Source organism: Salmo salar, chromosome ssa16 (genome assembly GCF_905237065.1).
Source record: "Salmo salar chromosome ssa16, Ssal_v3.1, whole genome shotgun sequence".
NCBI lineage: Eukaryota > Metazoa > Chordata > Actinopteri > Salmoniformes > Salmonidae > Salmo > Salmo salar.
The window spans coordinates 46,067,051-46,091,282 of record NC_059457.1 but is presented as its reverse complement, the minus strand read 5'-3'; the positions used below and the strand labels follow the sequence as shown (position 1 = coordinate 46,091,282).

General features: G+C 45.3%; 1 protein-coding gene across 1 annotated transcript; it reads left to right on the top strand.

The window, feature by feature from the left end:
• Positions 1-374: 374 nt before the first annotated feature.
• axdnd1 (axonemal dynein light chain domain containing 1) lies at positions 375-23,761 on the top strand. The gene is made up of 25 exons (XM_014149577.2): positions 375-957; positions 1,332-1,516; positions 1,729-1,832; positions 2,000-2,102; positions 2,388-2,473; positions 2,570-2,626; positions 2,935-3,043; positions 3,563-3,684; positions 4,367-4,507; positions 4,660-4,764; positions 5,068-5,188; positions 9,045-9,146; positions 9,346-9,512; positions 9,634-9,703; positions 14,772-15,006; positions 15,325-15,541; positions 15,683-15,776; positions 16,064-16,266; positions 18,957-19,047; positions 19,225-19,371; positions 21,216-21,311; positions 21,895-22,020; positions 22,137-22,228; positions 22,402-22,532; positions 23,254-23,761. The coding sequence occupies exons 1-25, from the start codon at positions 846-848 to the stop codon at positions 23,367-23,369; spliced, it is 3,132 nt and encodes a 1,043-aa protein (XP_014005052.1). The 5' UTR covers positions 375-845; the 3' UTR covers positions 23,370-23,761.
• Positions 23,762-24,232: the final 471 nt, after the last annotated feature.

The following is a 24,232-nucleotide window of genomic DNA, read 5'->3' as shown; positions in this document are numbered from 1 at the left end:
TATAACACGAAATGCTCTGAGACCAATGCTTAAAAAAAAAAAAATAGTCCGGGTGGCCATTTGATTAATTGTTCAGCAGTCTTATGGCTTGGGGGTAGAAGCTGTTGAGGAGCCTTTCGGTTCTAGACTTGGCGCTCCGGGTACCGCTTGACGTGCAGTAGCAGAGAGAACAGTCTATGACTTAGGTGACTGGAGTATGTGACAATTTTTTGGCCTGTCATCTGACACCTCCTAGTATATAGGTCCTGGATGGCAGGAAGCTTGGCCCCAGTGATGTACTGGGCTGTACGCACTACCCTCTGTAGCGCCTTACGGTCAGATGCCGAGCAGTTTCCATACCAGGCGGTGATACAACCGGTCAGGATGCTCTCGATGTATTTGATACCATTCCACTGATACCGTTCCAGCCATTACCACGAGCCCGTCCTCCCCAATTAAGGTGCCACCAACCTCCTGGGACTGGGTTTATGAAATGTTGACTCCTCATAGGAACGAGGGATTTCCTCCCTCCGACACTCCTGGTCTACAGACACGGCCATCTGTTGCAGTTGAGCGTCCATAGCAACAACTCCACGGGGGGGGGAAGTGACCGACAGGAGTTTTGAAATAATTCCAGTGACACTAAAGTTCTTCAGTGAGGTTTTAGCTAGCTACTTTGTTCTCTTATGGACGCTAATATTTATAACAACGCTATGCAGAACAAAGTTGCTTGGAAGTGGCGAGTTATCGACTACATGCGAACATGCTAACGTTAATTGGGCTATTTTTTGGCGAACGTTAGTTAGCTCGCTATAATTAGTATTATTGTTTACATTTTGTAGCTAGCTAGCTAATGTTAGTTGAGGATGTCTGCATCCATAAAATCAAGCCCGTCACCTCCTGTCTTACCGAAACCAGAGGGCCGGAGGATAAAGTCAAGTCATTCTCTTGTATCACCTGTGGAAGATCATGACAGAGGTAAACTATGGACAGACGGGTGTATGCGTGGTACTTCTATATTGCTTGTTAAGCTAGCTAGCTAGCTACTAGCTACACGGTCCGTGCTATCCGGAATCCTTCAGACGTCCCTGAAGTTGACATTTAAAATGGTTAAGGTTTAGGGTAGGGACGCCCCAAGGATCTTGGATAGCACTGACCCTAGTTACACATGGCATGCAACAGCAGCTGTGGCATAACGTGCTCTCTCTCTATCATGTACCTATGAATTCCAATATTTCAGCTTTCAGACATTTTCCCTTACAATACAATACTTTGCAGAACACCTTTATAAATACATTTGATTGATTGACTCAATTGAGCATTATTTTGAATGTCTGTGTACTTGTCTTCAGCCCTTTCAGAACTCCCTGAGCTGAAAGAGAAACAGGTGCCAGTGACAGATCGATCAAAGATGCAGCTTGTCCCGATGCAGAATGACTTGATCCCAGATGAGCTCCTGGCCACCCTCACCTCAACCATCTGTCCCCATGATAGGTTGGGACCCCCAAAGCTAACCAAGACCCCCAAAGACTTCAAGGTATGGTTTATGTACGGTAACTCTGGTCCAGGGCTTTAGTGCGGTTTGGTCCAGCATAGATGACATATGTCAGAGTCAAGTCTAACCAGATTCCTGCCACATTCTCAATGCGTGGTCCCAGGAAGTCACTACAGTGTCACTACATTGTTTGTAAGTAAATCGTTTTTTGTTTGTCTATGGTTGTTTATTGTTGGTTTAACTGCCTCCCTTAGGTCTATGGAATACGACACACGGACGCGATTTGGCATCACCCAGTCGGACGCAAGAAATACCAATACTTTCTCGACCAACCGACGTCATTGACAGGAGCGGGCAGGTTTAACCAATAAGAATCCATGTTGGGAATTTGCAATGCAAAAGCCATGGGGGACGGGGAGGGGGGACATGAGCTGCCATATCAGTGTATCTACATGTTTATAGAAAAATACATTACTAATTTTCTGTCTGTGATTGTTTTGTGTTGTTTTCTGTGGGTTGGCTCAGGGACATCTCCTTTTTGTGTGATTCCATGGCCTCTCAGAGGGAGAGGATTCCCCTGCCACCCATGGCTGACAGGGGCACCACCCACACACAGGGCATTCAAAAGGCAAGCAGAGCCCGGACATACATATAAAAACACAAATGGGCGCTTACATTTTGCAATGTCCGGTGCCCCAGATTAGCGGAGGCTGCACATTTTAGACCATTACATTGGTCCTAAAGTGAAATCTCCACACACCGGGGCACCGGGAGATGCAAACGAGTGCACCCAAATGCCATTGCCTTTAAATGTGTGGCCATCGTCAATGAATTGATCTGATTCCAGACACGGTCATTACCAGACACAGTCTGTTCTGTGTGGTTTAACAGGACCTTGTGTTGTTCTCCCCAGGACATGAGCCTTATGGAGAGCCTCATCCCAGAGGAATATCACATTGTGAAAAACAAAGGGGTTCAAGGACTGGAGTGCTATGACGAGTGAGTGAGGAGGATTCTACTGTGTGTTGTATTTTCCCCCTCCGCTTAATGATAATGTCCTCATCTTCTGACTTCTATTCCTCTCTCCCGTTTTAGTAAATTCACAGTACTGTTGGAGGACGACGAAAGGATGCTCAAAGTCTTTCCATCAATGTGAGTGAAAAAGTGATCATGTCAACATGCAGTGTTCTGAATGACTATGGATCATTATGGGTGTAACAACATGTCAAACGTCACACACTGTAGCTCTCACGACCAGGGTTGGTGACCACTTATGTGTGTGTTTCTGTGCGTGTGTGTGTTTGTACGTGTGTGTGTTTGTACGTGTGTGTGTTTGTGCGTGTGTGTGTTTATACGTGCGTGTGTGTGTGTCTGCATGTCTTTGTGTGTGTCTGTGCGTGTGTTTGTGTGTGTGTTTGTACGTGTGTGGATACGTGTGTCTGTGTGTGTGCATGCCACAGGAGGCCCAGCGGGCGGCTGGAGGCAGTGCAGCTGATGAAGGTGATGGATGAGATGTTGGACAGAGCAGGGGTTAACCAGGAGTACAGAGCGCTGACTGGACTGTCACAGGTAAACCAGGACACAGAGTCAATCCCAAATAGCACCCTATTCCCTAGGTAGTGCACTACTTTTGACCAGGACCTATAAATAATGCACTATATAGGGTATAGGGTGCCATTTGGGATGCAAACAGTATCATGTTTATTCTATAGCTTTCTGTCTTTGACATTTTATCACATTTGTTGTCATGTTTATGACAAGATTATGACACTGTAATGACGTTCAAATCAAGTGTGACCGAATTGGCATAGGTAACATATATGTACGTTTCCTGAAGTGACATAATGTAGGTAACTGGATTGGACAGGACATTACCTTTGACTTAATTCAACCATTTTAGCTAATTTTGTTCTGTGCCTTGTCCACTAAATATGTTTGATGATATTGTTTGCGTTCCAAATGGCACCCTATTCCCTATAGTGTAATACTTTTGACCAGAGCCCTATGGGTCCCGGGTCAAAGTATTACCCGATGTAGTGAATAGTGTGCCATTTAAGACACACATCATCTCTGTGACCCGCTTCCCAGATGCAAGGCCTTCTAGAGCTGGTGCGTGTGGAACAGAACATCTACAACATAGTGTTCCATGAGCTGATCAGACAGGTCAGTGTGGAGTGTGCTGAGAGAGGACAGCTCCTGGCTAAGCTCAGGTAAGTACAGGGGGGAGGAGACTCCATGAACTCCATTAACCTTTTTCTCTAGTGTGCCCTTATGAATGCGATCCAGGATCCAGTTCATACAATGAGTGTACAAAACATTAAGAACACCTGCTTTTTCCATGACATAGACTGACCAGGTGAATCCAGGTGAAAGCTATGATCCCTTATTGATATCACTTGTTAAATCCACTTCAATCAGTGACGATGAAGGGGAGGAGACAGGTTAAAGAAGGATTTTGAAGCCTTGAGAAAATTGAGACATGGATTGTGTATGTGTGCCATTCAGAGGGTGAATGGGCAAGACAAAATATTTAAGTGCCTTTGAATTGAGTACGGTAGTAGGTGCCAGGTGCACCGGTTTGTGTCAAGAACTGCAACACTGCTGGGTTTTTCACAGTCAACAGTTTCCTGTGTGTATTAAAAATGGTCCACCACCCAAAGGACATCAAGCCAACTTGACAAAACTGTGGGAAGCATTGGAGTCAACATGGGCCAACATCCCTGTGGAACACTTTCAACACCTTGTAGAGTCTATGCCCTGACGAATTGAGGCTGTTCTGAGTGCCAAAAGGAAGGGAGGGGGTGCAACTCAATATTAGGAAGGTATTCCTAATGTTTGGTATACTCAGTGTAGGTCTAACTGTGTCCCTCCCTGTGTGCTCCTGTGGTCCAGACAGAGGTATGTGGCTCTGTTGGACCGTATCCCCAGGCAGCTGAAGGGTCTCCACACAGAGACACTGGCCCAGAGAGCTCTGGACCGCAGGCTCACAGAGGAGATCATCTGCTTCAGGAGCTCCATCTCTAAGCTCAACACGTGAGCCTGGGACTGTGTGTGTGGAGGGGGGGTTGTGTGTGTCTGCAATTACAGAATCTATATTGATGTATACAGTACATAATCTAAACGATTTTTTCCCCTTAGCTATGTATATGATTTTGTCTGTGTATTCTTGTGTGTGTGCACTTCAGAGAGCTGTGTAAGATGAGGGAGCATGACGAGTATGTGTCCAAGCAGGCTGAGAGAGCACAGGAGGAGCTGGCCAAGGCTCTGGAACAATCACAGAAGAACTCTGAGTAAGTGACTGATTGGCCATCATCATACCTGCTGCTGTGCATACTGTACACAGACGCTATTTACTAAGTTTAATGATTTTAGCTTTGCTTCTTGTCTTCTATCCCCTATGCTTTATGTCTCCTATCCTTCTACCCCCTATCTAAATTGTGCAAACTTTGCAAAGATGAAATCTCTGAAAATAATATGTACATAATATGTACACAAATGGCTAGATATGAAAAAGTAGGAACAACTCTTATCTACTGTACTGTAAATTGTACTTGGATGTATGACCTATGACCTCTATGTACCTGTGTCCTCAGTGTGGTGGGAGAGTACCATGGCCTGTATGAGATGCAGAGGAGGAGATTGGAGGGACAGGTGGCCAGACTGACGGACGAGAGGGACCTGTGGAGCAGAGTCACTTACAACCTGGCCCTCAAGGTCAGTCTCTGTCTGTCTGTCCGCCCGTCCGTTCCCCTGTCCTTCTCTCTTTATTCCTCTGTCTGTCTGTCTCTGTCAGTCTGTCCACCCGTCCATTCCTACCACCTACAACCTGTCACTCAAGGTCTGTCTGTCTGTCTGTCTGTCTGGTCTGGTCTGGTCTTGTCTTGTCTTGTCTTGTCTTTCGGCCTGCTTTCCTTCTGTCTGTCTGTCTGTCTGTCTGTCTGTCTGTCTGTCTGTCTGTCTGTCTGTCTGTCTGTCTGTCTGTCTATCTGTCTGTCTGTCTGTCTGTCTGTCTGTCTTTCCGTCTATCTTGTCTGTCTGTCCGTCCGTCAGTCCTTGTCAGCCATCTTGTCGTAGCATTAGCAACATTAGGACATGTTGAAATACAATAGAATGCATAGCTAGGTTAGGGCATACAGTACCAGTCAGAAGTTTGGACACACCTACTCCTTTACTCGAATAATAGTGAAGACATCAAACCTATGAAATAACATATATAGAATCATGTAGTAACCAAAAAAGTGTTAACCTCTCTAGGGAAGGTGGGACGAAATCGTCCCACCTACGTAACAGCCAGTGGAATCCTGTGGCACGTTATTCAAATACCTTAGAAATGCTATTACTTCAATTTCTCAAACATATGACTATTTTACACCATTTTAAAGACAAGACTCTCGTTAATCTAACCACACTGTCCGATTTCAAAAAGGCTTTACAACGAAAGCAAAACATTAGATTATGTCAGCAGAGTACCCAGCCAGAAATAATCAGACACCCATTTTTCAAGCTAGCATATAATGTCACATAAACCCAAACCACAGCTAAATGTAGCACTAACCTTTGATGATCTTCATCAGATGACAACCCTAGGACATTATGTTATACAATACATGCATGTTTTGTTCAATCAAGTTCATATTTATATCAAAAACCAGCTTTTTACATTAGCATGTGACGTTCAGAACTAGCATACCCCCGCAAACTTCCGGTGAATTTACTAAATTACTCACGATAAACGTTCACAAAAAACATAACAATTATTTTAAGAATTATAGATACAGAACTCCTCTATGCACTCGCTATGTCCGATTTTAAAATAGCTTTTCGGTGAAAGCACATTTTGCAATATTCTAAGTAGATAGCCCGGCATCACAGGGCTAGCTATTTAGACACCCACCAAGTTTAGCCCTCACCAAAGTCAGATTTACTATAAGAAAAATGTTATTACCTTTGCTGTTCTTCTTCAGAATGCACTCCCAGGACTTCTACTTCAATAACAAATGTTGGTTTGGTTCAAAATAATCCATAGTTATGTTCAAATATCCTCTGTTTTGTTCGTGCGTTCAAGACACTATCCGAAGTGTAAAGAAGGGTGACGCGCACGACGCGTTTCGTGACAAAAAAATTCTAAATATTCCATTACCGTACTTCGAAGCATGTCAACCGCTGTTTAAAATCAATTTTTATGCCATTTTTCTCATAAAAAAGCGATAATATTCCGACCGGGAAAGCGTGTTTACGTTCAAAGAGAGAGAAAATAAAAACATGGGGTCACCTCGTGCAGTCTGATTGTCCTCTGATAGACCACTTACCAAAGGCGCTAATGTTTTTCAGCCAGGGGCTGGAATTACATCATTCAGCTTTTTCCCGGGTTCTGAGAGCCTATGGGAGCCGTAGGAAGTGTCACGTTACAGCAAAGATCCTCAGTTTTCAATAAAGAGAGTCAAGAAGAACAAGAACTTGTCAGACAGGCCACTTCCTGTAAGGAATCTTCTCAGGTTTTTGCCTGCCATATGAGTTCTGTTGTACTCACAGACACCATTCAAACAGTTTTAGAAACTTTAGGGTGTTTTCTATCCAAAGCCAATAATTATATGCATATTCTAGTTTCTGGGCAGTAGTAATAACCAGATTAAATCGGGTACGTTTTTTATCCGGCCGTGTAAATACTGCCCCCTAGCCCTAACAGGTTAAACAAATCAAAATATATTTTAGATTCATCAAAGTAGTCACCCTTTGCCTTGATGACAGCTTTGCACACTCTTGGCATTCTCTCAACCAGCTTCATGAGGAATGCTTTTCCAACAGTCTTGAAGGAGTTCCTACATATGCTGAGCACTTATCGACTGCTTTTCCTTCACTATGCAGTCCAACTCATCACCAACCATCTCAATTGGGTTGAGGTCGGGTGATTGTGGAGGCAAGGTCATCTGATGCAGCACTCCATCACTCTCCTTCTTGGTCAAATAGCCCTTACACAGCCTGGAGGTGTGTTTTGGGTCATTGTCCTGTTGAAAAAAAATGATAGTCCCACTAAGCGCAAACCAGATGGTATGGCGTATTGCTGCAGAATTCTGTGGTAGCCATGCTGGTTAAGTGTGCCTTGAATTCTAAATAAATCACTGACAGTGTCACCAGCAAAGCACCATCACACCTCCTCCATGCTTCACGGTGGGAACCACACTTGCGGAGTTCATCCATTCACCTACTCTACGTCTCACAAAAACACGGCGGTTGGAACCAAAAATCTCACATTTGGACTGATCAGACCAAAGGACAGCTTTCCACCGGTCTAATGTCCATTGCTCGTGTTTCTTGGCCCAATCAAGTCTCTTCTTTTTATTTGTGTCCTTTAGTAGTGGTTTCTTTGCAGCAATTTGACCATGAAGGACCTGATTGACGCAATCTCTGAATAGTTGATGTTGAGATCTGTCTGTTACTTGAACTCTGTGAAGCATTTATATGCGCTTCAATCTGAGGTGCTCTAATGAACTTATCCACTGCAGCAGAGGTAACGCAGGGTCTTCCTTTCCTGTGGCGGTCGTCATGAGAGCCAGTTTCTTCATAGCGCTTGAAGAAACTTTCAAAGTTCTTGAAATTTTCCGCATTGACTGACCTTCGTGTCTTAAAGTAATGATGGACTGTCGTTTCTCTTTGCTTATTTTAACTGTTCTTGCCACAATATGTACTTGGTATTTTACCAAATATGTTCTATCTTCTGTATACCACCCCTACCTTGTCACAACACAACTGATTGGCTCAAACGCATTAGGAAGGAAATAAATTCCCCAAATTAACTTTTAAGAAGGCACACCTGTTAATTGAAATGCATTCCAGGTGACTACCTTCCCTGTGGCTCAGTTGGTAGAGCATGGTGTTTGCAACGCCAGGGTTGTGGGTTTGATTCCCACGGGGGGCCAGTACAAAAAAAAAAAAAAAAATGAAATGTATGCATTCACTACTGTAAGTCGCTCTGGATAAGAGCGTCTGCTAAATGACTAAAATGTAAAATGTACCTCATGCAGCTGGTTGAGAGAATGCCAAGAGTGTGCAAAGCTGTCATAAAGGCAAAGGGAATTTAAAATCTAAAATATATTTTGATTTGTTTAACACTTTTTTTGGTTACTACATGATTCCATATGTGTTATTTCATAGTTTGATGTCTTCACTGTTATCTTGGCCAGGACGCTCTTGAAAAAGAGATTTTAAATCTCAATGAGCCCTTCCTGGTTAAATAAAGGTTAAATAAAAATGTAGAAAATAGTCAAAATGAAGAAAAACCCTTGAATGAGTAGGTGTGTCCAAATTTTTGACTGGTACTGTAGATCTCAAAGTGAAGGGGAGGAGAGAAGGCGAGGAGAGGAGAGAAGGGAGCAGAACCGCAGACTTCTCTCATCCTGAGCCTAGTGTTAACTGGGGTTTATTCTTTTGGCACCAAACAGAAGAAACAGGGAGGAGCTACCAGGACATTTTAGTTTTCCGTTGCAAAATGTTTTGCTACGAAGTACCGTTATGAATACAACCCTATTTGCATATGTATCAGAGTTGTTGATATTGATTTGTTTCCTCCCAGGTGATCAAGTTGAACAACCTCCAGCTGGCCAGCAGGCTTCACGTCAGTGAGCAGACCTGGACCAAGACTGCCGAGCACTTTACACTCTTCCTGACCTCCAAGGTAAACTCCACACTGTCAAAGACCCTTCACCGGGATGGGAATTCCTGCTTTTCTGAAATCATCTATTATTAATATGGTATCCTATTTTTCTATGTTGTCCTGGTCTCGTCCCTCATATACTGCCAAATTGACTGAATTGGAATAAAACGACTTCATACTGATGAAAATAATAATGAAACATAAACCTTGTATCTCATAGGACACAGAAGATCTGAACCATATCATGCAGCTGACAGAGCAGTGGAAGGAGCAGCTGACGTCCTTCGTGCAGAGTCTGAGAGAGGCTGAGCACGGCCACTGTGATGGGATAAGTAGCATACAGGCTGACATCGTCAAATGGCACACCTTCGTTGGCGCCAACATCAGGTAGCGTACACATGCCCACTGGCACCCACTCATAGAAATGACTGTCAGCCTGTCACGAGAGCAGTTGTCATTGTTTTGTCTTCATATCATTGTGATGTTTGTTTGTTTGTTTGTTTTGTAGGAGACCGGATCCGAAATTTGATAAAGTTTCAGAAGAACAGCTTTATTCAGATTTGAAACAGTGGTCCAATGTAAGAATTTTTCTTCTGTTCCTGTTTTAATGTTGAGGTTTTTAACGCTTTCATATGTGTATCGCTGGATATATTTTAGTACTAGACTGGAACAAAACCTTGCACACTCTGTGAGTCCTCAGGACCAGGATTGCAGAATACTGCTCCACTGTATGTCACTAGTGTAGCACCACTATAATACCCTTTTCACACTACTGAGTCAAACCGTGCTGAGCCAAGCTTAGCTGTACTGAGCTGGCCTGTTTATTTTATTGAACCTTTATTTAACTAGGCAAGTCAGTTCTTCTTAATCCAAGATGGCGTAGCAGTCAGACGTCTTTGTCCTCGTCTTTGTCGTGTCCCATGTATACAGTGAGGGGGAAAAAGTATTTGATCCCCTGCTGATTTTGTACGTTTGCCCACTGACAAAGAAATTATCAGTCTATAATTTTAATGGTAGGTTTATTTGAACAGTGAGAGACAGAATAACAAAAAAAAAAATCAAACCAGAGCGTACCGGACCTATTTTTCTCTCCATATCCCCGGATTCCCTCCGCAAGCTCTGAACCTTTTCACCTGGATCATCGGAGCTAGCTAGCTGCAATCCAAGTGTCTACTCCTGGCTAATGTCTCTGTCCTGAAGCAAGCATCAATTAGCCTGGAGCTAGCCCATGTTAGGCCCATCTCCCGGCTAGCTGAAGAGGTCCATCAGCCACTCCTGGGCTACAATACCAATACCTGGACCCCTTTTACTGCCGTTACGAAGCCCCGCCGATCCTTCACGACTGGACTACCGACGTAATCTGCCCGAGGGGGGGTTATTCAACTGGCCCCTCCGTTGCGACGTCCCCTGAATGCCCATCTGCTAGCCTGCTTGCCGCGGCCTGCTAGCTGTCTAGAGCATATCAGACTGTTAGCTGAATTTCTTGGGCCACTATACCTATTTTGCCAATTGGTCTGGACCCCTTTACCACACTGAACCCGACTAATCCATCACAACTGACGAAGAGGCTCCGCACGAGGAGGCTATAACAGACTTCCTCAGTTGCGACGTCCCTCTAAGGCCCTTCTGCTAGCTTGCTAGCCCTGGACTGCTAGCTGTCTGAATCGCAGTGTCTCCAGCCAGCCTCACTACTCACTGGACTCCTATGAACACTCGGCTATGCATGCCTCTCCTTAATGTCAGTATGCCTTGTCCATTGCTGTTCTGGTTAGTTATTATTGTCTTATTTCACTGTAGAGCCTCTAGCCCTGCTCAATATGCCTTAGCCAACCCTTTAGTTCCACCTCCCACACATGCAGTGACCTCCCCTGGTTTAAATGATGTTTCTAGTGACAATATCTCTCTCATCGTCACTCGATACATAAGTTTACCTCCACTGAATCCACATCCTACCATACCTTTGTCTGTACATTATGCCTTGAATCTATTCTATCGCGCCCAGAAACCTGCCCCTTTTACTCTCTGTTCTGAACGTACTAGACGACCAATTCTTATAGCCTATAGCCGTACCCTTATTCTACTCCTCCTCTGTTCCTCTGGTGATGTAGAGGTTAATCCAGGCCGTGCAGTGCCTAGCTCCACTCCTATTCCCCAGGTGCTCTCATTTGTTGACTTCTGTAACCGTAAAAGCATTGGTTTCATGCATGTTAATAGTAGAAGCCTCCTCCCTAAGTTTGTTTTATTCACTGCTTTAGCACACTCTGCCAACCCGGATGTCCTAACCATGTCTGAATCCTGGCTTAGGAAGACCACCAAAAACCCAGAAATTTCCATCCCTAACTATTAACATTTTCCGCCAAGATAGAACTGCCAAAGGGGGCGGTGTTGCAATCTACTGCAGAGATAGCCTGCAGAGTTCTGTATTACTATCCAGGTCTGTACCCAAACAATTCGAGCTTCTACTTTTAAAAATCCACCTTTCCAGAAAAAGTCTCTCACCGTTGCCGCTTGCTATAGACCAGCCTCTGCCCCGAGCTGTGCCCTGGACACCATATGTGAATTGATTTCCCCCCCATCTATCTTCAGAGCTTGTGCTGCTAGGTGACCTAAACTGGGACATGCTTAACACCCCGGCCATCCCACAATCTAAGCTTGATGCCCTCAATCTCACACAAATTGTCAATGAACCCACCAGGTACAACCCCAAATCCGTAAACACGGGCACCCTCATAGATATCATCCTAATCAACTTGCCCTCCAAATACACCTCTGCTGTTTTCAACCAAGATCTCAGTGATCACTGCCTCATTGCCTGCATCTGTAATGGGTCTGCAGTCAAACGACCACCCCTCATCACTGTCAAACGCTCCCTAAAACACTTCAGCGAGCAGGCCTTTCTAATCGACCTGGCCCGGGTATCCTGGAAGGATATTGACCTCATCCCGTCCGTAGAGGATGCCTGGTTATTCTTTAAAAGTGCCTTTCTCACCATATTAAACAAGCATGCCCCTTTCAAGAAATTTAGAACCCGGAACAGATATAGTCCTTGGTTCTCTCCAGACCTGACTGCCCTTGACCAGCACAAAACATCCTGTGGCATTCTGCATTAGCATCGAATAGCCCCCGTGATATGCAACTTTTCAGGGAAGTTAGGAACCAATATACACAGGCAGTTAGAAAAGCTAAGGCTAGCTTTTTCAAACAGAAATTTGCATCCTGTAGTACTAACTCAAAGAAGTTCTGGGACACTGTAAAGTCCATGGAGAATAAGAGCACCTCCTCCCAGCTGCCCACTGCACTGAGGCTAGGAAACACTGTCACCACCGATCCACCACCAATCCACTATGATTGATCCACCACCAATCCACTATAATTGAGAATTTCAAGAAGCATTTTTCTACGGCTGGCCATGCTTTCCACCTGGCTACCCCTACCCCGGTCAACAGCCCTGCTCCCCCCCACAGCAACTTGCCCAAGCCTCCCCCATTTCTCCTTCACCCAAATCCAGATAGCTGATGTCCTGAAAGTGCTGCAAAGTCTTGACCGCTACAAATCAGCCGGGCTAGACAATCTGGACCCTCTCTTTCATAAAATTATCTGCCAAAATTGTTGCAACCGCTATTACTAGCCTGTTCAACGTCTCTTTCGTATCGTCTGAGATTCCCAAAGATTGGAAAGCTGCCGCAGTCATCCCCCTCTTCAAGGGGGAGACCCTCTAGACCCAAACTGCTACAGACTTATATCTATCCTACCCTGCCTTTCTAAAGTCTTCGAAAGCCAAGTTAACAAACAGATTACCAACCATTTCGAATCCCACCGTACCTTCTCCGCTATGCAATCTGGTTTCAGAGCTGGTCATGGGTGCACCTCAGCCACGCTCAAGGTCCTAAACGATATCGTAACTACCATCGATATGAGACATTACTGTGCAGCCGTATTCATCGACCTGGCCAAGGCTTTCGACTCTGTCAATCACCACATTCTTATTGGCAGACTCAACAGCCTTGGTTTCTCAAATGATTGCCTCGCCTGGTTTACTAACTACTTCTCTGATAGAGTTCAGTGTGTCAAATCGGAGGGCCTGTTGTCCGGACCTCTGACAGTCTCTATGGGGGTGCCACAGGGTTCAATTCTCGGGCCGACTCTCATCTCTGTATACATAGATGATGTCACTCTTGTGCTGGTGATTCTCTGATCCACCTCTACGCAGACGACACCATGCTGTATACTTCTGGCCCTTCTTTGGACACTGTGTTAACTAACCTCCAGACGAGCTTCAATGCCATACAACTCTCCTTCCGTGGCCTCCAACTGCTCTTAAATGCAAGTAAAACTAAATGCATGCTCTTCAACCGATCGCTGCCCGCACCTGCCCGCCCGTCTGTCCAGCATCATTACTCTGGACGGTTCTGACTTAGAATATGTGGACAACTACAAATACCTAGGTGTCTGGTTAGACTGTAAACTCTCCTTCCAGAGTCACATTAAGCATCTCCAATCCAAAATTAAATCTAGAATCGGCTTCCTATTTCGCAACAAAGCATCCTTCACTCATGCTGCCAAACATACCCTCGTAAAACTGACCATCCTACCGATCCTTGACTTTGGCGATGTCATTTACAAAATAGCCTCCAACACTCTACTCAACAAATTGGATGCAGTCTATCACAGTGCCATCCGTTTTGTCACCAAAGTCCCATATACTACCCACCACTGCAACCTGTACGCTCTCGTTGGCTGGCCCTTGCTTCATACTCGTCGCTCCAGGTCATCTGGCTCCAGGTCATCTATAAGTCTTTGCTAGGTAAATCCCCGCCTTATCTCAGCTCACTGGTCACCATAGCAGCACCCACCCGTAGCACACGCTCCAGCAGGTATATCTCACTGGTCACCCCCAAAGCCAATTCCTCCTTTCCTTCCAGTTCTCTGCTGCCAATGACTGGAACGAACTGCAAAAATCACTGAAGCTGGAGACTCGTATCTCCCTCACTAGCTTTAAGCACCAGCTGTCAGAGCAGCTCACAGATCACTGCAGCTGTACATAGCCCATCTGTAAACAGCCCATCTATCTACCTCATCCCCATACTGTATTTATTTATTTATTTATATATCGTGCTCCTTTGCACCCCAGTATCTCTACTTGCACATTCATCTTCTGCACATCTACCATTCCGGTGTTTAATTGCTATATTGTAATTACTTCGCCACCATGGCCTATTTATTGTCTTACCTCCCTTATCTTACCTCATTTGCACACGCTGGATATATACTTTTTTTTCTACTGTATTATTGTCTGTATGTTTGTTTATTCCATGTGTAACTGTGTTGTTGTATGTGTCGAACTGCTTTGCTTTATCTTGGCCAGGTCGCAGTTGGAAATGAGAACTTGTTCTCAACTAGCCTACCTGGTTAAATAGAGTTGAAAAAAAAAAAGTTAAGAACAGATATTTACATTGATGGCCTACCCAGGCCAAACCCAGACCACGCTAGGCCAATTGTGCTCCGCCCTATGGGACTCCCAATATAGTGACGCCTCTAGCACTGAGATGCAGTGCCTTAGCCGCTGCGCCACTCGGGAGCTGCTGCTGTGAGTCAGGTATAACGGACAATCCCACTGACATCTCCATCTTCTACCCCATCCTCCAGGCGTTGACCATTCAGTGTGAGCGCTACGGGGGCGAAGACCTCCTCTCCTGCCAGGAGACCCTCAACATGCTAGGCCAGCTGCAGGAGGCCTGGGAGGAGGTGGGCCTCCGGCTCTTCAGGAGACACCCGGCCCCAGACGGAGAGCCCCCCAGGGGCCAGGAGGCCATGAGGGAGCTGGGCCTGGCCGTGTCAGAGCTCCACAAGCAGCTGTGCACGCGCATCAACGGCGAGAGTGGTGAGCTTAGAAATGGAATGACCCATCTTCACAGAAAAGTTTATTAGAATTGGGATGCATGTTCTATAGATTGTATTTCTATGGCGGTGAGAGAGTGTGAGAGACGGACGCAGTCTGTAGGGAATATACAGCAGAACCCAGGAAACCGGAGCACGAGGGTAGAATTCTGGAGAGCTACGTACTGGGTGTGCAGGGTTTTTTTCATCCCATCACAAACCCCCCCTGATTCAACAAATGTTGGCCCATACTGAAGAACCCTGATAATCCCATACATACCTGAATGTATCCCTTACCAACTGGTCTGTGTGGCCCTTTCAGGAATCCACAAGCAATTGATGTGCCTGGTTGGGGTGATGGAACTCTGGGCCACCCGACTGAAGGCCCTTGTTGGCCGCACCGAGAGGCTGCCCCACTGTGATTGGCTGAAGCTGGAGAAGGCCCTGGGTAGCTGGATGTTGCTGGCGGAGGAGTCCTTGAAGCACGTCCACAGCACCCAGCCTGAGAATGAGAGGGTCAAGCACAAACCACACGTCCAGTGAGTTCTCCTGGCCCCTCTTTGTATGCAATATGTTTGTCCCAAATGGCACAATATTCCCTGTATAGTACACTACTTTTGACCAGAGCCTGTTTGTTGCTATTTTTTTATTTTTTTTGTCAAACAATTTGTCTATTCCAGGATCGAGATCAATGATGTCTTCAACACTCTCCGGGAGTTCATCTTGACCCAAGCCAACTTCTTTGACTGTGAGAACCGAAGGCTATGTGAGGAGGTACTGGAGACGGGCATCGCTGTCCCTGGATAGCAATTCCTTTACCTGCTATTGGAATGTGTGTACGTTTGATTTTATGGAGGCATTCCAAATTGCACTTTATTCCCTTTATAGTGCACTGGTTTTGACCAGAGACCTTCTGGGAAGATATTGGATGCGTCCCAAATGACACCCTATTCCCTATATAGTGCACTACTGTTAGTGCATTATCAAGGGAATAGGGTCACTATAAAAGGAATCGAGTACCCCTCCAGCCCCTACGTATTGTCTCTGGCCTGTGTTTCCAGGTGAACTCCATCCACACGGCTCTGACTCGCTGGATGGTGGACATGCTCCTCCAGATGGTCCCAGACCACTGTGACGACCAGGAGCAAGACGCCCTGCCGGGGCTGAACACCACCGCCATCATGGAGGTCTCCCTGGAGCAACTAGAGGAAGACGCCAAGAACCTCTCAGAAAAACTGGACTACTTCTCCAAATATATCACCAGGTAAATATCAAATCAAACTTTATTTGTCACATGCGCCGAATAAGTGTAGACCTTACTGTGAAATGCTTACTTACAAGCCCTTAACCAACAGCGGAGTTCAAGAAGAGTTAAGAAAATATTTACCAAATAAACTAAAGTAAAAAAACAAAAATAATAATACATTTAAAAAAAAAAATAATAATACAAAGTAACATAACAATAACGAGGCTATATACAGGGGGTACTGGTACCGAGTCAATGTGCGGGGGTACAGGTTAGTTGAGATAATTTGTACATGTAGGTAGGGGTAGTGACTATACATAGATAATAAACAGCAAGTCGCAGCTGTGTACAAACAAATGGAGGGGGTACCAGTGGCCATTTGTTTAATTGTTCAGCAGTCTAATGGCTTGGGGGTAGAAGCTGAAACCTGTTGGGGCTAGGGGGCAGTATTGAGAAATTTTGAAAAAAATATGTGCCCATTTTTAACTGCCTCCTACACCAACTCAGAAGCTAGGATATGCATATTATTAACACATTCGGATAGAAAACACTCCGAATTTTCTAAAACAGTTTGAATGGTGTCTGTAAGTATAACAAAACTCATATTGCAGGCAAAAACCTGTGAAAAATAGATCAAAAAAAATGTGAATTTTGTGACTGTACTATTTAGTGTCATTGTTTTATAGATACCATAGTGAGAAAGGATTCATTTCGCAACTCCTACGGCTTCCACTAGATGTCAACGATCTTTATAAAGTTGTTTGAAGCGTCTATGATAAACAGAGAGCAAATTAGAATGCAGGGAAGTTGACATGTCGTCACTTCATTTTTTTGCGCCTGCGCCTTCTCAGACCATAAATCTGAGAAGAGTGAGTTTGTCATAATTGTTTATCTAGACATAGGATAGGTTGTGTGTGAAAATATTACTGATGTTTACTGATGTTTCACGTTAAAAATGGACCAAAAGATTAATGCTAAACAACGTTTGACATGTTTGAACGAACGTAAATAGATTATTTACTAGTTTTTTTTAGCTTTTCGGCGTGATTTTACACCCCCCCCACCACGTTTTGTGGGAGCATACTGAACGCTAACTACTAGGTGTTATTTGGACATAAATTATGAACTTTGTCAAAAGAAACCACATTTGTTCTGGACCTGGGATTCCTGGCAGTGCCTTCTGATGGAGATAATCAAAGGTAAGGGGATATTTACAATGTTATTATCGATATTAGATGATGCTAACTGTATAGCATAGCCTATTGTTCTTAGCATAGCACCCCGTTTGAGAAATTGAAATTATTAGATTTTTGATGTTTTGAATTTCCAGCCTTGTTAGCAATCCCGTCTCGGGGTTCATTGCTAACCTGTAGCCCCAACAGGTTAAGGTGAATTTTGGTCCTAGACTTGGCGCTCCGGTACAGCTTGCTGTGCGGTAGCAGAGAAAACAGTCTAACTTGGGTGACTGGAGTCTCTGACAATTTTATGGGCTTTCCTCTGACACCGCCTATTATATAGGTCCTGGATGGCAGGGAGCTTGGCCCCAGTGATGTACTGGGCCATATGCACTACCATCTGTAGCACCTTACCGTCAGATGCCGAGCAATTGCCATACCAGGCGGTGATGCAACCGATCAGGATGCTCTCGATGGTGCAGCTGTAGAACATTTTGAGGATCTGAGGACCCATGTCTTTTCAGTCTCCTGAGGGGGAAAAGGTTTTGTCGTGCCCTCTTCACGACTGCCTTGGTGTGTTTGGACCATGATAGTTTGTTGGTGATGTGGACACCAAGGAACTTGAAAATCTCGACCCGCTCCACAACAGCCCCGTTGATGTTTATGGGGGCCTGTTCGGCCCACCTTTTCCTGTAGTCCACGATCAGCTCCTTTATCTTGCTCACATTGAGGGAGAGGTTGTTGTCCTGGCACCACACTGCCAGTTCTCTGACCTCCTCCCTATAGGCTGTCTCATCGTTGTCGGTCACTGTTGTGTAGTCAGCATTCTTAATGATGGTCAGCAGCATACCACCCTGCATCCCACTGCTGGCTTGCTTCCGAAGCTAAGCAGGGTTGGTCCTGGTCAGTCCCTGGATGGGAGATCAGATGCTGCTGGAAGTGGTGCTGGAGGGCCAGTAGGAGGCACTATTTCCTCTGGTCTAAAAAATATCCCAATTCCCCAGGGCAGTGACTACACTGTGTAGGGTGCTGTCTTTCGGATGGGTCGTTAAACGGTGTCTTGACTCTCTGAGGTCATTAAAGATCCCATTGCACTTATCGTAAGAGTAGGGGTGTTAACCCCGGTGTCCTGGCTAAATTCCCAATCTGGCCCTCATACGGCCACCTAATCATCCCCAGCTTACAATTGGCTCATTCATCCCCCTCCTCTCCCCTGTAACTATTCCCCAGGTCGTTGCTGTAAATGAGAATGTGTTCTCAGTCAACTTACCTGGTAAAATAATGGTAAAAAAAAAATAATGGTGTTGGAGTTATGTTTGGGCACGCAGTCGTGGGTGAACAGGGAGTACAGGAGGGGACTAAGTACACACCCCTGAGGGGCCCCAGTGTTGAGGATCAGCGTGGCAGATGTGTTGTTGCCTACCCTCACCACCTGAAGTTTGTAAACCTAGCGATGAGTGGATCATGGGGATTTCGGGTGTAAGAAGATTGTTCACACTAACTCAGAGCTTTTTTTTCTCTCTCTCTCTGCAGCTCTTGCCGGGCCATTGTGGAGGAGGAGATTCAGAGGAGCATGGCTCGGGATGACTCAGAGAATGAGCTTTCTGAGCTCAACAAACTGCAGGTACTCACTCACCCACACAAATGCTTGCTGTGTAGAGCCTGCTAACATTCTCAATGTTTTGCACTCAAGGATGGGAATGCTAAGCTTTGTGTGTTTTTGCGTGTGTGTGCATGCATGTATGCATTTGTGTGTGTGTGTGTGTGTGTGTGTGTGTGTGTGTGCGTTCACGCTGGTCAGAGGGAATGTGGCGAGTGGATAGAGTTCTGTCGGATCCTGCTGTCCGACAAGAAGGGCAGTCCCGTGGAGCTGCGCGTCACACTGAATTTGGTCCACCGTTCTTTGACGGAACTTCTTCCCTCTGCGATGCCCAGCATGGAATCTCTGGTGAGTCTGTCATAATCCTTCACTGTGATCCCTCCCTACCTTGCAGTTAGCCACCTGATGTGTGAACACCATCCCACTGGGCACTGACGTCAGTTTAACGTGTAGTTTTGATTTACATTTGATTGAGATGTCAACTAACGTAAATTCAAAGTGAATGGATTTTTTTGCCATATCATTGTAGGTATAAATATATAGATGTAGGTAAAAAAAGAATAACCCCAAATTCCTTCACGTTGATGACGTTGATGATCCCTTTTTCATTCGGGATCATCAGTAGGAAAAATATAGCCTAAATTGTTGTTGTTGAAATGACGTAGAAACAACATTTATTCAACTAGCTTGATGGCTGGTGGGATGTCATTTTTAACATGTTTAAAAAGTCAAGTGCTTTGTTTGTGATATAAACTCAGCAAAAAAGAAACGTCCTCTCACTGTCAACTGCATTTATTTTCAGCAAACTTAACATGTGTAAATATTTGTATGAACATGTTGAACAAGATTCAACAACTGAGACATAAACTGAACAAGTTCCACAGACATGTGACTAACAGAAATTTAATAATGTGTCCCTGAACCAAGGGGGGGGGTCAAAATCAAAAGTAACAGTCAGTATCTGGTGTGGCCACCAGCTGCATTAGGTACTGCAGTGCATCTCCTCCTCATGGACTGCACCAGATTTGCCAGTTCTTGCTGTGAGATGTTACTCCACTCTTCCACCAAGGCACCTGCAAGTTCCCAGACATTTCTGGGGAGAATGGCCCTAGCTCTTACCCTCCGATCCAACAGGTCCCAGATGTGCTCAATGTGCTCAATGGGATTGAGATCCGGGCTCTTCGCTGGCCATGGCAGAACACTGACATTCCTGTCTTGCAGGAAATCACGCACAGAACAAGCAGTATGGCTGGTGGCATTGTCATGCTGGAGGGTCATGTCAGGATGAGCCTGCAGGAAGGGTACCACATGAGGGAGGAGGATGTCTTCCCTGTAACGCACAGCGTTGAGATTGCCTGCAATGATGATGCTGTGACACACCGCCCCAGACCATGACGGACCCTCCACCTCCAAATCGATTCGACTATAAACGCGAATCCGACCATCACACCTGGTGAGACAAAACCGCGACTTGTCAGTAAAGAGCACTTTTTGCCAGTCCTGCCTGGTCCAGCGACGGTGGGTTTTTGCCCATAGGCGACGTTGTTGCTGGTGATGTCTGGTGAGGACCTGCCTTACAATAGGCCTACAAGTCCAGCCTCTCTCAGCCTACAGCGGACAGTCTGAGCACTGATGGAGGTATTGTGCGTTCCTGGTGTAACTCGGGCAGTTGTTGTTGCCATCCTGCACCTGTCCCGCAGGTGTGATGTTCGGATGTACCGATCCTGTGCAGGTGTTGTTACATATGGTCTGCCACTGCGAGGATGATCAGTTGTCTGTCCTGTCTCCCTGTAGCGCTGTCTTAGGCGTCTCACAGTACGGACATTGCAATTTATTGCCCTGGCCACATCTGCAGTCCTCATGCCTCATTGCAGCATGCCTAAGGCACGTTCACTCAGATGAGCAGGGACCCTGGGCATCTTTCTTTGGGTGCTTTTCAGAGTCAGTAGAAAGGCCTCTTTAGTGTCCTAAGTTTTCTGTTAGTGTCTTAACGACCGTTCCACAGGTGCATGTTCATTAATTGTTTATGGTTCATTGAACAAGCATGAGAAACAGTGTTTAAACCCTTTATTTACAATGAAGATCTGTGAAGTTATTTAGACTTTTACGAATTATCTTTGAAAGACAGGGTCCTGAAAAAGGGACATTTCTTTTATCGCTGAGTTTATAATTACGTCACCTACTTTCCTTAGATGAACCTACCTGCAGTTGTTCCAGTAGAGGCTTTAGATGAAGAAGAGGAGCCGAACAAGAAGAGTCCAATGGAATTCATTGAGGTCGTACACATGGTGAGCTAAACCTGCAGTAGCTTCACCAAAAAATACTACTAAAACACATTTTGAAACAAAACTGATCATGTCCTATTCCAGTTCCTGAGAGGTGTTCAACAAGGAATCCTATTCCAAATCAATGAAATTACCTGACTCGGTACCGGTACCCCCTGTATATAGCCTCGTTATTGTTATTTTATTGTGTTACTTTTTATTTAATTGTTTTACTTTAGTTTATTTAGTAAATATTTTCTTAATTTTATTTATTGAACAGCATTGTTGGTTAAGGGCTTGTAAGTAAGCATTTCACGGTAAGGTCTACACCTGTTATATTTGTCTATGTGATAAATAACATTTGATTTGACTTGCAAGTGACTTGTTTTTATACAGCTCTGGGGTGAGATCTAGAATGAGCTTCCCATCCCCCAATCCTAACCTTTACCATTAATGGGGAAATGCTAAACGGACCCTAGTTCTATTAGCAACTTCACCCTTCACATATTTTCACTCACGTTTTAATATTGTCCAGAGAGCCAGAGGTTAGATGTCTCATCGGCTGCAGTTTTGGAATTGTTCTGCAATACTTATTTTTGACCTGCAGGTGGAGGCAGAGTACCCAGAAGAGGCCATGGAGTGCTCACTGGCCGGCTCTATTATGAAGCTGATAGGCCATGATGGTAATATCATTGAGCGAACCCTGGGGGAGGATACTATTCTGCTGGATGGGGTCAGTACATGGTGCTGTGTGTTTTACCAGTATATCATTTCATTATGAAAACATTGTTGTAGAAAGGCAGACATTCAGATCCAATGTCCAAATCTTCTTTGTTTGGCCCTCGGCAGACTGAAGACATGGTTGCCCGTCCACACACACCTAACGGTCAGAGAGCCTTTGATGCCCTGGCCACAGTAGGGGTTCTGCAGCACGAGTTACTGTAAGTTATTTGTCATTCATGAGCGGCCACACTATCTAAAGTGCTTCACTTTATTTTTCTGTCCTACAAGGGCCATCTTGCCTGTGTGTTTTTTGATTTTGTGTGCCTGTTTGTCTCTGTCTGTCTGTACCTGCCTGTCTGTACCTGTCTGTCTGTGCCTGTCTGTCTGTCAGTGGGGTTGAGGCTCGTGTCCAGCGAGCAGAGGAGCGGGCCCTAAAGGCAGAGGAGGCCCTCCAGGCTGCGCTGGAGAAGATTCAAGATCTGGAGAGACAGCTACAGGGCAGGCCCAGTCTGGAGGCCAAAGGTAGGTCAACACCGTAACACACCTCTGTGATAGGTCAACACCATAACACACCTCTGTGATAGGTCAACACCGTAACACACCTCTGTGATAGGTCAACACCGTAACACACCTCTGTGATAGGTCAACACCATAACACACCTCTGTGATAGGTCAACACCGTAACACACCTCTGTGATAGGTCAACACACCTCTGTGATAGGTCAACACCGTAACACACCTCTGTGATAGGTTAACACACCTCTGTGATAGGTCAACACCGTAACACACCTCTGTGATAGGTCAACACCGTAACACACCTCTGTGATAGGTCAACACCGTAACACACCTCTGTGATAGGTCAACACCGTAACACACCTCTGTGATAGGTCAACACACCTCTGTGATAGGTCAACACACCGCTGTGATAGGTCAACACACTGCTGTGATAGGTCAACAGCATAACACACCTCTGTGATAGGTCAACACACCTCTGTGATAGGTCAACACACTGCTGTGATAGGTCAACACCGTAACACACCTCTGTGATAGGTCAACACCATAACACACCGCTGTGATAGGTCAACACCATAACACACCTCTGTGATAGGTCAACACACTGCTGTGAATGGTCAACAGCGTAACGCACCTCAGTCATAGGTCATCACCGTAACACCCCTTCAGTGATAGGCCAAAACTGTTGGATTTGGGTTTTGGACACTCATCCATACAATTTGCATTGCAGTGAGCAAGCAGTCTGTGGCAGCATCTCCCAAGTCAAAGGTGTCCAGCCCTGAACCCAAACCAGTGAGTCAGAAGCCTGAGCCTAGCCCCAGACAAACCAAGCCCAAGAAACGCTGAATCCTGAAAACAGTACTGTAGCTTCAGATGTAATGTGAAACTCTGCTCCTCTGAGGATCCAACGACTTTGTATTTGACAAATGAATAAACGCAACGTGAAGTGTAAGTATTGTATGACTCGGTGTTCAACAGTGTTTAATCAGTTGCCTTTTTTTTGGTTGTTCTGTAATTTGCATGCTATTTGTTAAGCAATCATGTCCTTACAACAAGGTTACGTGACATATGGTTCCCTCTATAGTCATGCTTATATGGTTCCTTTTCAATAATATTATCATTATCATTTATTTCTTATGGACTCTGTTTACCCTCATATTACCCTGTCTGATTTAGCTGGTTTGCAGTGTGTCATCAGTATGTTGAATGAATCATACAATAAAAACCATTTTTACTGATTTATATTTATTTACAGACAATCTCCCCCCCCCCAAAACAGTTAGATTTTCACACTTCTTCAATCTGATATGAAGGGTGTATCTCAATAATCTTAAATGGTGTCCTCTCCTTGCTTCCTTCCCTTCATCAGCACTGATATGAAAGAACTGGAGTGGCAAAATCAGGTTCCCTGGGACCCACCACGCAGCTCTTGCATCCGAATTAAGACGCTTCCCTTTGTCTCTGTCTACTTACTACATCATGGGCCATCTGTCTTTCTCTTTGGTCTCTCCTGTCAGAAGGGGATTGGCTGGAGCTGGGGTGGTTAAGCATCAGGGGCAGGTCAGAGGGAGTGGTGAGGGTGTGTAGCAGGAGGTGAACGGTGGCGGCGGGGGGAACCAGAGAGTGAGTCCAGGGAAGACTTCTCTCCCACTGCAACAATCACCTACAGGACAGGGAGGAGGGGAGGCTAGGGTTGGCAAGGCCTGCAA

What these genes read in the sequence shown, in the direction of transcription:
- axdnd1 (XM_014149577.2), top strand. Translation starts at nt 846, where the DNA reads ATGTCTGCATCCATAAAATCAAGCCCGTCACCTCCTGTCTTACCGAAA. An exon ending in ATTTGAAACAGTGGTCCAAT is followed by an intron (nt 9,704 to 14,771) that starts GTAAGAATTTTT and finishes CCCATCCTCCAG; the next exon opens with GCGTTGACCATTCAGTGTGA. An exon ending in GTTCTGCAGCACGAGTTACT is followed by an intron (nt 22,229 to 22,401) that starts GTAAGTTATTTG and finishes TCTGTCTGTCAG; the next exon opens with TGGGGTTGAGGCTCGTGTCC.